The 15,172-nt window shown below is 46.2% G+C and overlaps 1 protein-coding gene across 1 annotated transcript; it reads left to right on the forward strand.

Moving 5' to 3' along the window:
* Nucleotides 1-4,639: 4,639 nt before the first annotated feature.
* On the forward strand, nucleotides 4,640-5,095 carry LOC138912972 (activity-regulated cytoskeleton-associated protein-like). The gene has a single exon (XM_070215024.1). It carries the CDS (start codon nucleotides 4,640-4,642, stop codon nucleotides 5,093-5,095), a length of 456 nt encoding a protein of 151 aa, XP_070071125.1.
* The last annotated feature ends 10,077 nt before the right edge of the window (nucleotides 5,096-15,172 follow it).

Here is a 15,172-nt window from a genome sequence, read left to right on the forward strand (position 1 = left end):
TTTTTACATAAAGTAGGTTCAGACAGTCTGCAATTTCATTACAAACATTTCTGCAAAAGCAGCATGATGATCGAAGCATTACTTTTTGAGATACACGATCCGCAGCTGAGGAAAACATGGTTTCGAGAAAAACGCATTCAAAGTAATGAAATATATCTACTGCACAAGGAAGGTGGGTGCCGTCATCCTGGTATAAGTTCCAAAATAGTTCGAATTTCTTCGTGAAACTTTCATGACACATTCTTAAAGAGTTGTTCTACCAATTTAAATAATAAAAAAAAAATGGAATATTTTTTGTCTATATGTATCTCTTCCCTTAAAAAAATATAGGGGAGTGTAGGGTAAGGTGACGAACGATTCGTTATTTGAATGTAACTTTTGTAAAAATCAATATTTTTCAAAAGTGTAAACGCAGAAAGTTGCTTACATCTACTGAGCATATCCCTGTAAAATTCGAAATTCGAAATTCCAATGCAGCTAAATCCCACAGCGTTTGGCGTGAACCCTACTTTTTTTGCACTTTCAAAAGTTGTAGGGTAATGTGGCGAACGATTTGTTCTTTAATGTAACTTCTCCAAAAATCAATATTTTTTAAAAGTGTAAAAGCAGAAAGTTGCTTACATTTACTCAGCATATTTCTAAAAAAATTTGGATTCGAAATTTCAACGTAGCCAAATCCCACAGCGTTTGGTGTAAACCATCCTTTTTACAAACAAAAAAATACATTTTTTTATATATTATTTACGGAAAGGTTATTTTCGATACGGAAAAGAAAAAAGTAATAAGATAATACCCAAACTTACAAAAAAAAAATGGTCAAAGTGCAAATTTTTTTTTAAATTAAACTGACGTCACTATTAAAAACAACAATAAAACTGCAGCAGTAAATGTTATCTGGTATTATTATATTTTTTTTACAAATAATTAACGATAACAGTTAAAATTCTTGAATAAAAAAAGTTCGTCACAATACCCTACAAAAAGTTCGTCACAATACCCTACAAGGTAGACTTGAAGCAAAAACGGTGTCACTCTTAAACGGCGCAAAAGAAAAAAACGCGAGGTACCAAAAACTGTTGATAAAGATCTCATGTATACGTGCATATATTTGCCTGATTTTATTTTCCACTCATCTTTGCTCTGGCACTGCTGAAACACAAGTAAATTGAATGGGTTTGCTAGTTTGCGCACCACATTTTTAGCGAAAATTACCTCACGAATATTACTGTAAATACATTGTCGACACGATAAGGGGAGACGACTACATTTATTTGGAATTTTTGTCGTGACGTCATATACCCTACTCGTCAAATTACCCTACACTCCCCTATTAAATTCAGATTGTTTAAACAAGTATAATAAATGAATGTGATCCAAGTAAAAGTGGTGAACTTGTATATTTTTTTATCAGTTACAATGTTATCAATGCAATTTTAATTTGCGCACATATGTATACGAACTAACTTATTATTTTCCGATTCCACATTTGATTGATAATTATTAAAATTAAACTCGTCAAATTTTGCATTGGCTGAAAGGAAATGAATAATTTTATTTGTATTTGAGCACACTATCGACTTTCAAGTAGAAACATAAACACACATTGTGTGTATGTATTGTATTGTACAAATCAAAACATATCCACATATACATACGTATTTTGGCTAAAGTTCGAGTCTTAAGATATTTAACTTGGAAACATTTTGGCTTTGTTTACAGAATTTGCTGTAATTTTTTATCATCTTCCATGGTGGAAATTAAATAAGGCTCTTACTTCTGCTACAAAATGAAAAATATTTTTTTTTAAATAAAACCTAAGCATTTGATCCACAGGACAGACTATTGATCGAAAATCATATTGATCGGAACAGCCGTTAAAGTTTTTAAAATTCAAAACAAATTTTAACTTAAATTGCCATTTTCCCCTCCCCCTTCCCAACAGCACTACCCCACCCCATCGACAGTTTTCTTTGCTGCTGCTCTCTCGGCCGTCGCTGTCTTGCCATCCGCTCTCTGGGTTTCGCTCTCTCGGCGGGCTCCCACAAAATGCAACGCAATAACTTAGGAAATCAAAATAAATTCGTTAAAAATACTTTAAAAAAATGTTAAAAACTTAAAAAATTAAACTTAAGCATTTGGGCCATAGAATAACCATTTACCAAAAAATCATCTCGATCGGAGCAGCGGTTTAGATTTTTTAAATCGAAAAGTTAATTTTAAATGTGGCCCCCAAATTATGGGGGATATCGAAATTTCTTTTAAGATTTCTAATTAGGCCCTTTCAAGACCTAAAATTCTGCAAAATCAAAATTTCAAAATTCCAACCACTTTAGAAGCTAAGCTTAAGTAAATCTAATGATTTTTTGCTCTAAATATGGATATTGGAGCTGTTTGGGGCCACTGAGGGGACATGTCGGACCTTAGTGGGCGCCTACGTCCCCAATGGAATACTGTGAAAAAATTTGGCTGATCTAGCTCTTATGGTTTAGGCTGTGGTCGTATCCCCCTAAAAATCGGTCTTTCATTTTTTAATCCTTAGAGATGGTCAAAGGGGCCTTAGAACATATTACAATATGGTCAAAGGGGCCTTAGAACATATTACAATACTAGCTATACCCGGAGCGACTTCGTTCGCTCAAAATTAGTTTGCAGTTAGGAAATTAGGTTGTCAGGACTTTCTTATATCTTATTTGCGCGTTTGTTGAAACCCTTTGCGTAAACATCCTTTCTAGAAGATTCTTCAAGAGAGAGAATCCGAAGGCTACTGGTAGAGCTATATAATAAATGAATGCGATCTAAGTAAAAGTAGTGAATTTTTATACCTTCTATCAGTTACAATGTTATCAATGCAATATTAATTTGCGCGCAAATGTACACTTGTTTGTAAATTGGAATTTGTTGTTTTTAAATTTGATGTTTTGAATGAAACGACAACATTTGTATACACAAAAGTAGCGAAGTAACTTATTATTTTCCTATTCCACATTTGATTGATAATTATTAATATTAAACTCGTCAAATTTTGCATTGGCTGAAAGGAAATGAATAATTTTATTTGTATTTGAGCACACTATCGACTTTCAAGTAGAAACATAAACACACATTGTGTGTATGTATTGTATTGTACAAATCAAAACATATCCAAATATACATACGTATTTTGGCTAAAGTTCGAGTCTTAAGATATTTAACTTGGAAACATTTTGGCTTTGTTTACAGAATTTGCTGTAATTTTTTATCATCTTCCATGGTGGAAATTAAATAAGGCTCTTACTTCTGCTACAAAATGAAAAATATTTTTTTTTAAATAAAACCTAAGCATTTGATCCACAGGACTGGCTATTGATCGAAAATCATATTGATCGGAACAGCCGTTAAAGTTTTTAAAATTCAAAACAAATTTTAACTTAAATTGCCATTTTCCCCTCCCCCTTCCCAACAGCACTACCCCACCCCATCGACAGTTTTCTTTGCTGCTGCTCTCTCGGCCGTCGCTCTCTTGCCATCCGCTCTCTGGGTTTCGCTCTCTCGGCGGGCTCCCACAAAATGCAACGCAATAACTTAGGAAATCTAAATAAATTCGTTAAAAATACTTTAAAAAAATGTTAAAACCATTAGAATAACCATTTACCAAAAAATCATCTCGATCGGACAAGCGGTTTAGATTTTTTAAATCGAAAAGTTAATTTTAAATGTAGCTCCAAATTATGGGGGATATCGAAATTTCTTTTAGATTTTTAATTAGGCCCTTATAAGACCTAAAATTCTGCAAAATCAAAATTTCGAAATTCCAACCACTTTAGAAGTTAAGCTAAAGTTAAGCTAATGATTTTTTGCTCTAAATATGGATATTGGAGCTGTTTGGGGCCACTTAGTGGGCGCCTACGCCCCCAATGGAATACTGTGAAAAAATTTGGCTGCTCTAGCTCTTATGGTTTAGGCTGTGGTCCTATCCCCGTCCTCGTCTCTCTCACATCCACAGCAATCGACTGCAAGTACAGTCATCGGAATCATAGCAAGAGAATCTGAAAACCATCGTCGGACAGTCATCACATTTTCCACTACGTCAAGTTTTTACATCGCCTTCGAGAAAATTTAAATCGTCGTCTTACATCTTATTGTCGTTGCCATCGCTCTGCTGGGTAGTTATTAACCCGTTAACAAATAAATAAACATTTTATTTTTTTTTTACTGTTGAATTTTCTTAAACTTTTGAGCTTCGGTTAACCCTCGTTAAACTTTTTCCGCCGCATCAAAAATCTGGTTTTTCCTTGTTCTTCGTTTAAATATTTTTCGCAAACATGGGTGCACGTTGGATTTCGTATCTCAGAAAGCGAGAATTGGAGGCAATTTTGAAGGAGTTCGCCTTGGACGGAACAGGAAATGCGGAGGAGATGAGGAGCCGGTTGGCAGCCTTTAATAATTGTGACGATCACGTCTTGGAGATAGCCGAACGTCTCCAGGAATGCGAATCGGAAATATTGGCCGCGATCAACGAGCGGAAGCAACGGACGCCGAGCCCAAACCCTGCGGGTCCGACTAAACTCCATGTCCCACTGGGATGCGCCAACACCGCTGAGGCAGGTGTCGACATAGAAGTCAACACTGCCATGCGGGATATTTCTCCCAGAAAGCTGAAATGACAACGGCAACTCTAGCAGAAAAGCTGAGAAACTGGGGAATCACCTTCGACGGGACAACGGACCCGATCTTGTTTATTCAACACCTCGAGGAACGAGCCACAGCTTACGAAATCAAAGTGGAGAAGATGCCTCAGGCCATTCCTGGTCTTTTGACGGACACGGCCGAACACTGGTTCAGGACAAGCCAGCTACTGGGTAAATCCTGGGTAAACTTCAAGAAGGCATTTCTTGACTTTTTCCTGCCACCGAGGTATTTTCGGAGACTCGAGGATGAGATCCGCACCAGGCACCAGCGACCAGGAGAAACATTTAAGCAATACCTTGTAAAGATTCGATTAATGATGCACAGAGCGGGATATAATTCAGAACAGGAGTTAGAAAGGATTTATGAAAATCTACAGCCGGACTATATGCTGTTTAACAGGAGACATGAATTCACAACGCTGGAATAACTTACCGCCTTGGCGGTCAATTATGAAGTCACCCGCGATCGAGACACAGGAAGCCATGCAAGGATGCTGGCTGAACTGTCGTCACCACTGAAGAGAATCGACCAGATCCCGTCGTACTCAGGGGCGCCACCAATGGGTCGCCAAGATACAGCACGACCACTCCGACGAACATTTACACCGGCCGCCGTGGTACCGGAAATAGTTCCTCGGGTGGGGAACTTGTCAATAGTGCTAAGCTTCAGACTAGCCTGCAGGAATTGTGCGCAGGCTGGGCATTTTCCACACGAGTGTAGCAATCCCAGAGTTCTCTTCTCCTGGGAAAGCGGTCGCCGAGAAATACGAACCATCGAGTGTTGTCGTCGTAGTCATCCGGGAAACGGGAGGAGTCTTCGTCCCCTCGGGGAGCGGCCAGAGACTGCCAGGAGGAATCCCCAGAATTAAAAGATATTTTACAAGTCCAGGCGAGCAGAATCATCGCACGAGTACAAATTGAGGGTCGACTATTTAATGCAACCATAGACACCGGAGCCAGCAGAAGTTTCGTGAGCGAGAGAGTCGTTGAACTCGTGAGCACACCACATAACGTACGGACGGTACGCACCCAAGTCAGCCTGGCCGAAGGCTCTCGCAAGGAAATAACCAAGTCACTGGTGGCGAAAGTCCAGTTGGACCAACGTTGGGTCACATTTCCACTCTTAGTCTTACCCTCAATCATGGAAGATGTGCTGTTGGGCATGGACTTTCTCTGCGGCGTGTCCGCCACCCTCCAATATGGTCGCGTTTCGCTACAACTTAACCCTCTTCTCGTAGCCAGCACCAAGAGCGACTCAGTTCTGTCCCCTCTTCTCATAAATGAGTCTTCTTCAGAAGAAATCGACAACTTCGATGCCACCGTCCCAGAACTACAAAGCAACGAACCAGAGCGCAGGATGCAAGCTGCCTCAACCAACAGTATCCTAGGGCCCAGAGAGGACACAGCCGTGCGAAACAATCCATTTCGACGGAATCCGAGTTCTGTATCGGCAGAGCCTGCCGAGGATGCGCGATTGCTTTCCGCAGCCGGACCAGCGTATGCATCTGACACTGGAGGAGCATTAGCAGTAATCAAAGGGACCCTAGCGCCGGAGGATCTTGAACCCTGGGTACACAAATTCCTACAGGAGGAATTGGCCAAATTCGACGGACTGACCGGAGTGTCACACATCGCCGAACACTCGATCACAATGCGGGATGATAAACCCATTAAACAACGGTATTTTCCCAAGAATCCCGCAATGCAGAGGATTATTGACGACCAGATCGACGATTTGTTACGCAACGATTGCATAGAACATTCTCGGAGCCCCCATAGTGCCCCTATTGTACTCGTGGGCAAGAAATCGGGAGAGATGCGGCTCTGTGTTGATTTTCGGCAACTGAATGCCCTTCAATCCCCGATGCGTACCCGCTGCCCAGGATAACTCACATTCTGGAGCGGTTGCGCCACGCCAAGTACATCTCAACTCTTGACCTGAAGAGCGGATACTGGCAAATCCCCATGGCCATGACAAGTCGCGAGTGCACTGCATTTACAGTGCCAGGAAGGGGACATGCCGTTTGGCCTCCATTCAGCACCGGCCACATTCCAGCGGGCGCTCGACAGCGTAATTGGACCAGACATGGAGTCCAACGCGTTTGCGTACCTGGATGATATAATCATCATTGGGCGCACTTTAGAAGAGCATGTGCAGCATATTCAAGAGGTATTCCGACCGCTACGGAAAGCGAACCTTCGCCTCAACGCAAAGAAATGTAGTTTCTTTAAGCGCAGCCTGGTATATCTGGGGCACGTCTTCAGTGAGGAAGGGATCCACACTGATCCCGACAAGATTTCGGCAGTACGGCAACTGAGTCCGCCCACCACATGCAAGGAACTACGTAGGTGTCTGGGTATCGCGTCATGGTACAGGAGGTTTGTACCCAACTTTGCCAGCATCGTACAACCCATGTCTCTGTTGTTGAAAAATGTTAAGAAATGGCAATGGCAACAGGATCAACAAGACACGTTCGAAGAATTGAAGCGGAAGCTTACGGAGGCACCTGTACTCGCCTATCCGGATTTTAACGCACGCTGGGAGTTAGAACTACAGCAGTATCAGTTTGACGTCACCTATCGGCGCGGGAGCCAGAACATTGTCGCAGATGCGCTGTCACGACTGTCCTTGGATGTACTGCAAATGATCCACGAGGATAAGCCTGAGTGCACATGGTATCAGCGAATGCTGAAACTCGTTCAGGACAAGCCTGAAGATTTCCCGGACTACGCGTGTGAGAACCAACAGTTATATCGGCACAACGGATCCCGATCTGACGATGAAGACTGCGTACCTTGGAAATTGTGTGTGGCCAAGGATCATCGTCATTGAGTGCTGTCAGAATGCCATGACCAGCCCACGGCTGGACATCTCGGAATCAGAAAGACAACAACCCGGATCGCCCAGATCGCCGGGACTCTTTCGTGATGTAGCCCGGTATGTTCGCAAGTGCGACACTTGTCAACAGTTCAAGGTAAGCCAAAACAAACCAGCGGGTAAGATGTTCACCAGGCAGATCAGTGAGCCCTTTGACACTATCTGCGCCGACTTCATTGGACCCCTTCCACGGTCTAAGAGCGGGAACAACATGCTGCTAGTATTTTTCGACGCATTTAGGAGAAACATTTAAGCAATACCTTGTAAAGATTCGATTAATGATGCACAGAGCGGGATATAATTCAGAACAGGAGTTAGAAAGGATTTATGAAAATCTACAGCCGGACTATATGCTGTTTAACAGGAGACATGAATTCACAACGCTGGAATAACTTACCGCCTTGGCGGTCAATTATGAAGTCACCCGCGATCGAGACACAGGAAGCCATGCAAGGATGCTGGCTGAACTGTCGTCACCACTGAAGAGAATCGACCAGATCCCGTCGTACTCAGGGGCGCCACCAATGGGTCGCCAAGATACAGCACGACCACTCCGACGAACATTTACACCGGCCGCCGTGGTACCGGAAATAGTTCCTCGGGTGGGGAACTTGTCAATAGTGTTAAACTTCAGACTAGCCTGCAGGAATTGTGCGCAGGCTGGGCATTTTCCACACGAGTGTAGCAATCCCAGAGTTCTCTTCTCCTGGGAAAGCGGTCGCCGAGAAATACGAACCATCGAGTGTTGTCGTCGTAGTCATCCGGGAAACGGGAGGAGTCTTCGTCCCCTCGGGGAGCGGCCAGAGACTGCCAGGAGGAATCCCCAGAATTAAAAGATATTTTACAAGTCCAGGCGAGCAGAATCATCGCACGAGTACAAATTGAGGGTCGACTATTTAATGCAACCATAGACACCGGAGCCAGCAGAAGTTTCGTGAGCGAGAGAGTCGTTGAACTCGTGAGCACACCACATAACGTACGGACGGTACGCACCCAAGTCAGCCTGGCCGAAGGCTCTCGCAAGGAAATAACCAAGTCACTGGTGGCGAAAGTCCAGTTGGACCAACGTTGGGTCACATTTCCACTCTTAGTCTTACCCTCAATCATGGAAGATGTGCTGTTGGGCATGGACTTTCTCTGCGGCGTGTCCGCCACCCTCCAATATGGTCGCGTTTCGCTACAACTTAACCCTCTTCTCGTAGCCAGCACCAAGAGCGACTCAGTTCTGTCCCCTCTTCTCATAAATGAGTCTTCTTCAGAAGAAATCGACAACTTCGATGCCACCGTCCCAGAACTACAAAGCAACGAACCAGAGCGCAGGATGCAAGCTGCCTCAACCAACAGTATCCTAGGGCCCAGAGAGGACACAGCCGTGCGAAACAATCCATTTCGACGGAATCCGAGTTCTGTATCGGCAGAGCCTGCCGAGGATGCGCGATTGCTTTCCGCAGCCAGACCAGCGTATGCATCTGACACTGGAGGAGCATTAGCAGTAATCAAAGGGACCCTAGCGCCGGAGGATCTTGAACCCTGGGTACACAAATTCCTACAGGAGGAATTGGCCAAATTCGACGGACTGACCGGAGTGTCACACATCGCCGAACACTCGATCACAATGCGGGATGATAAACCCATTAAACAACGGTATTTTCCCAAGAATCCCGCAATGCAGAGGATTATTGACGACCAGATCGACGATTTGTTACGCAACGATTGCATAGAACATTCTCGGAGCCCCCATAGTGCCCCTATTGTACTCGTGGGCAAGAAATCGGGAGAGATGCGGCTCTGTGTTGATTTTCGGCAACTGAATGCCCTTCAATCCCCGATGCGTACCCGCTGCCCAGGATAACTCACATTCTGGAGCGGTTGCGCCACGCCAAGTACATCTCAACTCTTGACCTGAAGAGCGGATACTGGCAAATCCCCATGGCCATGACAAGTCGCGAGTGCACTGCATTTACAGTGCCAGGAAGGGGACATGCCGTTTGGCCTCCATTCAGCACCGGCCACATTCCAGCGGGCGCTCGACAGCGTAATTGGACCAGACATGGAGTCCAACGCGTTTGCGTACCTGGATGATATAATCATCATCGGGCGCACTTTAGAAGAGCATGTGCAGCATATTCAAGAGGTATTCCGACCGCTACGGAAAGCGAACCTTCGCCTCAACGCAAAGAAATGTAGTTTCTTTAAGCGCAGCCTGGTATATCTGGGGCACGTCTTCAGTGAGGAAGGGATGCACACTGATCCCGACAAGATTTCGGCAGTACGGCAACTGAGTCCGCCCACCACATGCAAGGAACTACGTAGGTGTCTGGGTATCGCGTCATGGTACAGGAGGTTTGTACCCAACTTTGCCAGCATCGTACAACCCATGTCTCTGTTGTTGAAAAATGTTAAGAAATGGCAATGGCAACAGGATCAACAAGACACGTTCGAAGAATTGAAGCGGAAGCTTACGGAGGCACCTGTACTCGCCTATCCGGATTTTAACGCACGCTGGGAGTTAGAACTACAGCAGTATCAGTTTGACGTCACCTATCGGCGCGGGAGCCAGAACATTGTCGCAGATGCGCTGTCACGACTGTCCTTGGATGTACTGCAAATGATCCACGAGGATAAGCCTGAGTGCACATGGTATCAGCGAATGCTGAAACTCGTTCAGGACAAGCCTGAAGATTTCCCGGACTACGCGTGTGAGAACCAACAGTTATATCGGCACAACGGATCCCGATCTGACGATGAAGACTGCGTACCTTGGAAATTGTGTGTGGCCAAGGATCATCGTCATTGAGTGCTGTCAGAATGCCATGACCAGCCCACGGCTGGACATCTCGGAATCAGAAAGACAACAACCCGGATCGCCCAGATCGCCGGGACTCTTTCGTGATGTAGCCCGGTATGTTCGCAAGTGCGACACTTGTCAACAGTTCAAGATAAGCCAAAACAAACCAGCGGGTAAGATGTTCACCAGGCAGATCAGTGAGCCCTTTGACACTATCTGCGCCGACTTCATTGGACCCCTTCCACAGCAGCGTTTCTGACTCCACCGGATTAAGCCCGGCGTTTATTATACAAGGCAGAGAGCCAAGACTCCCAGGGGCCTTGTACGACGAAGTCACGCCGGGACCAAGCCATGTTCCAAGATCACCCGTCGCGAAAGCGGAGTTGCTTCGCGACGTGTTTAAGGTGGTCCAAACAAACACCCAGCGAGCTTCGATGGAGCAGCGAAAGCACTATGACCTCAGACGGTGCGCGTGGAGACCTACTTTGGGATCACTGGTCTTTGTAAAGCAGCATCACTTGTCCAGAGCGGCGGATAACTTTGCTGCAAAGTTAGCGCCCAAGTATGAGGGGCCGTACAAGGTGGTCCAATTCATTTCGGCCACGATCGTACGTTTAAAGCACACACGAACTAAACAACGCAGGAGGGCATCGCTCGGAGACCTAAAGGAAGCAGTCGACGATCCGGAGATCCAGAGTCCGGTACCGGTCGAACAGGACAGACCAGACGCAGCGAAGACGACAGAGCAGGATTAGGGTCGGGTGACCCTAAACTCCAATGCAGAAAGCCCGCACCGCGGCCTCGTCGTAGAGAAAATATATATATCAAGCCAGCGGTCGAGTGACGCTCAAAAGAACCCTGGCCGAGGCAAGAGCCAATTCACAAGGACCACTGCGAAAGGAGCCAAGTTTGAGTCAGTGGGGGCCACTTGCTGGAGGGTGCGCCTTCCCAACGTCCCCACTCCCCTCAGGGGAAACTCAATGCTCCCAGTGCCCACCGTAGCTTAGCCCCTCTAACTACAAAACTAACCAAAACTAAAACGGTAGCCCCCTTTTTCACAAACTAAAACTAATAAAAGGTTATCTTCCCAACAGACATGGCAGCGGGCGACTTCCCCGACTGGAGGCACCTGGTGAGGTGCGTGGAGGAGGCCATCGAGCCGTGCTCTGGCCAGTACGCCGAGCCAAGTGACCCCGCCGCCACACTGGAAGAAGCCCCCCAACGTGGCCAAGACGCATCCAGCCCGGACCACGCCATGGAGTCTGACGAGGCTCCCGTCATGGACGATTTCGCGGGCCATTTATGGCGCGTGCAGGACAACGGACCCAGCGCAGTCCTGGAGAGGATGGACCCTAACGGGGTCATACTCGCATACGCGGATGGGAAGGGCAGCGTCTCGGCTACTACATCGCCGACACCCCCCTTGGAGACGATCGAGCCCTCCAACGAGGAGGACCTGCGTGCCACCCTGGAACTGCCACCGGATGGCGAGATGCCCGCCTTCGTTCCAATCGGCACCCCCGGAGAGGATGCGGTGATGAAACTAGCCCAGGTCGCCACACCTCCGCCGATTGCCCATCCCGAGGCCGACCTTCCGCTCATGTTCGCGAGCTGGGCCGAGGAAATGGAGAGGGAAGACCATCTTCGCGAGCGGGAAATGGTAGCAGTCGCCCCTATAGCACCGAAACCAGCGAAGCCGCCAGCCGAGGACGACAGCGACGCTAAGGGACGTACCCAATATCCACCGCCCGACGAGGATTGGGTGTTGCCGCCGCGACACTGGCGTATTCGCGTGAGCGGAGGACGAATTCCCCGCTCCCTTGTCGAGCACGTTCGCCCACAGGAGGGAACCCGATGCCGTGTGGATCGGAAGTTCCTCTTCCATGCCGGAGGGGAGGAATTCCGAGTCCACATCAATAAGAGAGATGAGATCGCCATCTCGTCGCGTCCCCCGAAGAAGGAGGGGAATGTGAGGAGCGAGGGTTGGAAAAGCAATGGAAACTTTCCAGTGCACTGTCACTTTGACAGACAGCGGTACTTCCAACTCGTGGCAAATGTTGAGGAATTTGTTCCAGGAGAATTAGCTGGGACACCCAACCATAATTGAGCCCTCACAAGGAGCCAATTTGTTCTTTGATCTTCTCTCAGTCGGCCAAATCAGGTTGTCGTCGGAGCTACCACTACTTCAGAAAACGCGTTTCGGTTGGGTGGCTTCAGGAGGTGGCAGACAATCTCAGAGGACGGCATTAGTTGCAGCTCAATCCACGCCGCAATATGAACAAGAGGCTGATGAAAGATGAAAGATTTTGTGATATTGCATCTTGTGGCTCAAACTTCGAAAAAAAAACTTCGAAAAGGTCAAACAAGAATATATAGATAGTGAGAATCACTTTAAGTCAAATTTTTCTCTCCTCCCAACTGGGGAGTTTTCTGTTAGGTTGCCGTTAAAGCGAAACTTCGATGTCTTAGGCGATTCTTATACACAGGCTTTTCGACGATTTCTTAACTTGGAAAGAAAACTGGACCAGCATCCTCAACTAAAGGAAAGATACGCAGCGTTCATCAAGGAATATCGAGATTTGGCTCACATGTTGTTGGTGGGTCCAATACAATACTATGCAATACTATTTGCCGCATCATTGCGTCCTTGGGGAGGACAGTTCGACCACGAAGCTTAGGGTAGTATTCGACGGCTCTGCTGCCACGTCCACCGGATTTTCGTTAAACGACGTTCTCATGACCGGTCCCACTCTTCAAGCTAAATTGTTCGAACCTTTCGAGTAGCATTAACCGGGGACATTTGTAAGATGTACAGATGTGTTCGCGTTCCAGGGCCTGATAGCTTCCTCCAGTGCATCCTATGGAGAGACTCTTCACGAGAGAAAATACAAACCTATAGACTCGATACAGTTACAGTTACGGTACCAGATCAGCGGCCTTTCTTGCCACACGTTGGATGCAACAATTGGCTCATGATGAGCAAGATGCATATCCGATCGGCTCTGTCATTCTAAATTGTGATTTTTACGTTGATGATTTAATGACAGGAGGCGAATCTATAGAAGAGGTGGCTAAGATCATGAAGCAGACAACGGAATTATTGAAGGAAGGTCACTTCCAAATCAGAAAGTGGTGCTCTAACGCATCAGAGCTTTTAAATGGAATTTCTAGCCAGGATAAGGATAAGCTACTAAGGTTTCACGATGGAACAGACTTCACAAAGACCATTGGCTTGCTTTAAGATCCCGCTTTAGATAGATTTCTCTTCTCTGTCTCGCCCGGATCGATGTCACCTAGGCCAACAAAACGCTCTATTCTGTCCATCATCGCTCGCTTTTATGACCCCCTAGGATTGGTTGGACCCATCATAACGAAGGCCAAAATATTTCTACAGCTCTTATGGAAGGAGCAACTTCATTGGGATGAAAGCTTGCCGGCCTCGTTGGCATCTGCTTAGATCGCCTTCTATGATATTTTGTGTAACTCTCCACGTTTGACTTTTCCGCGGCTAGTTGTACTTCAAGATACTCAAGTTGAAGTCCATGGATTCTGCAACGCCAGTATACTCGCAAATGGTGCTTGCATCTACATTGTATCAAGAGGAAAGGGAATAACTCAATCGCAGCTGCTGTGCTCAAGATCTCGCGTGGCACCTCTTAAGGATTGACAGTTCTCAAGCTGGAGCTGTGCGGAGCAGAGTTGCTCGCTCAGCTTATTAATGAAGTAGCAGGCATGAAAATATTCGCCGAAAGATTCTATTGTTGGTCCGAAACAACCACTGTTTTGCCGTGGATTCGCAGCGAGCCCTCCCGGTTTACTGTCTTTGTATCAAACGGAGTCGCCAGCATTTAGAAACTGACGTTGACTTACGCAGGTTGGCGCTACATACCCACTAAATTGAATCCGGCAGACACATTGTCAAGGGGAGCTCTTCCTTCGGAGCTCATAGCCTCAAAACTATGGTTTGAAGGGCCAGCCTTCCTATCCAAGGACCTAACTTCATGGCCAGTATCTGTAATTTCAAAGGAACCATTACCAGAGCTTCATAAACGAGTCTTCCTCGCAACATGTCCATTTGCCGATCTAACGGAAGGACACAAATTCGCAAACTAATTCCACAAATTACAGCGTTCTTTTGGATATATGTTTAAGTTTCATCAGAGGACCAAATCAAGCGGGTTGACATTGGCCGATTTAGTTGGAGGCACTCGAATGCTTGTTCGGTCGATCCAATAAGTGCACCTGTGGAGCGATTTGATATGCATATCCGAAAAGGGCCAGGTTGCGCTGTCCAGCTCAACATCGTCGCTCAATCCATTCGTTGATGAATTTGGGATAAGAACTCAACTCTGGACTTTAATGCTCGTCATCCTATTATACTTCCAAGGAGCCATCCTGTCACAGTCGCTATGATCTTATATTTCCATGAAAGGAATCTCCACGCTGGGCCTCGTGCGCTGCTTGCTACAGTTCGTCATCAGTACTGGCCGGTCGGCGGGCGCAAATTAGTGGCAAGCGTAGTGAACAAATGCATCAGGTGTTTTGGGGCCAAGCCGCGTTTACTCCAGCACATCATGGCAGACCTCCCCAAGGAAAGATTGGATGACGGATCGTACACTTTTCTGTGGCCCATTTTATTACAAAAGCGAAGTGCGTACTCGGCCGCCAATAAAATGCTACATCTGCGTGTTTATCTGCTTCGCAACGAAGGCCATACACCTGGAAATGGTGCAGGATTTGTCTTCTCCTGCTTTTATTAGCGCCCTTCAGCGGTTTATTTCTACTAGATGCCGGCCCAGAGAAATATGGTCTGACAATGCGACTAATTTCGTGGGAGCC

Source organism: Drosophila takahashii, chromosome 3L (assembly GCF_030179915.1).
Source record: "Drosophila takahashii strain IR98-3 E-12201 chromosome 3L, DtakHiC1v2, whole genome shotgun sequence".
In the NCBI taxonomy this organism is placed as follows: Eukaryota; Metazoa; Arthropoda; class Insecta; order Diptera; family Drosophilidae; genus Drosophila; species Drosophila takahashii.

Bases quoted from the DNA above. Each gene is read 5' to 3' on its own strand.
- LOC138912972 (XM_070215024.1), top strand. From the start codon at position 4,640: ATGACAACGGCAACTCTAGCAGAAAAGCTGAGAAACTGGGGAATCACC.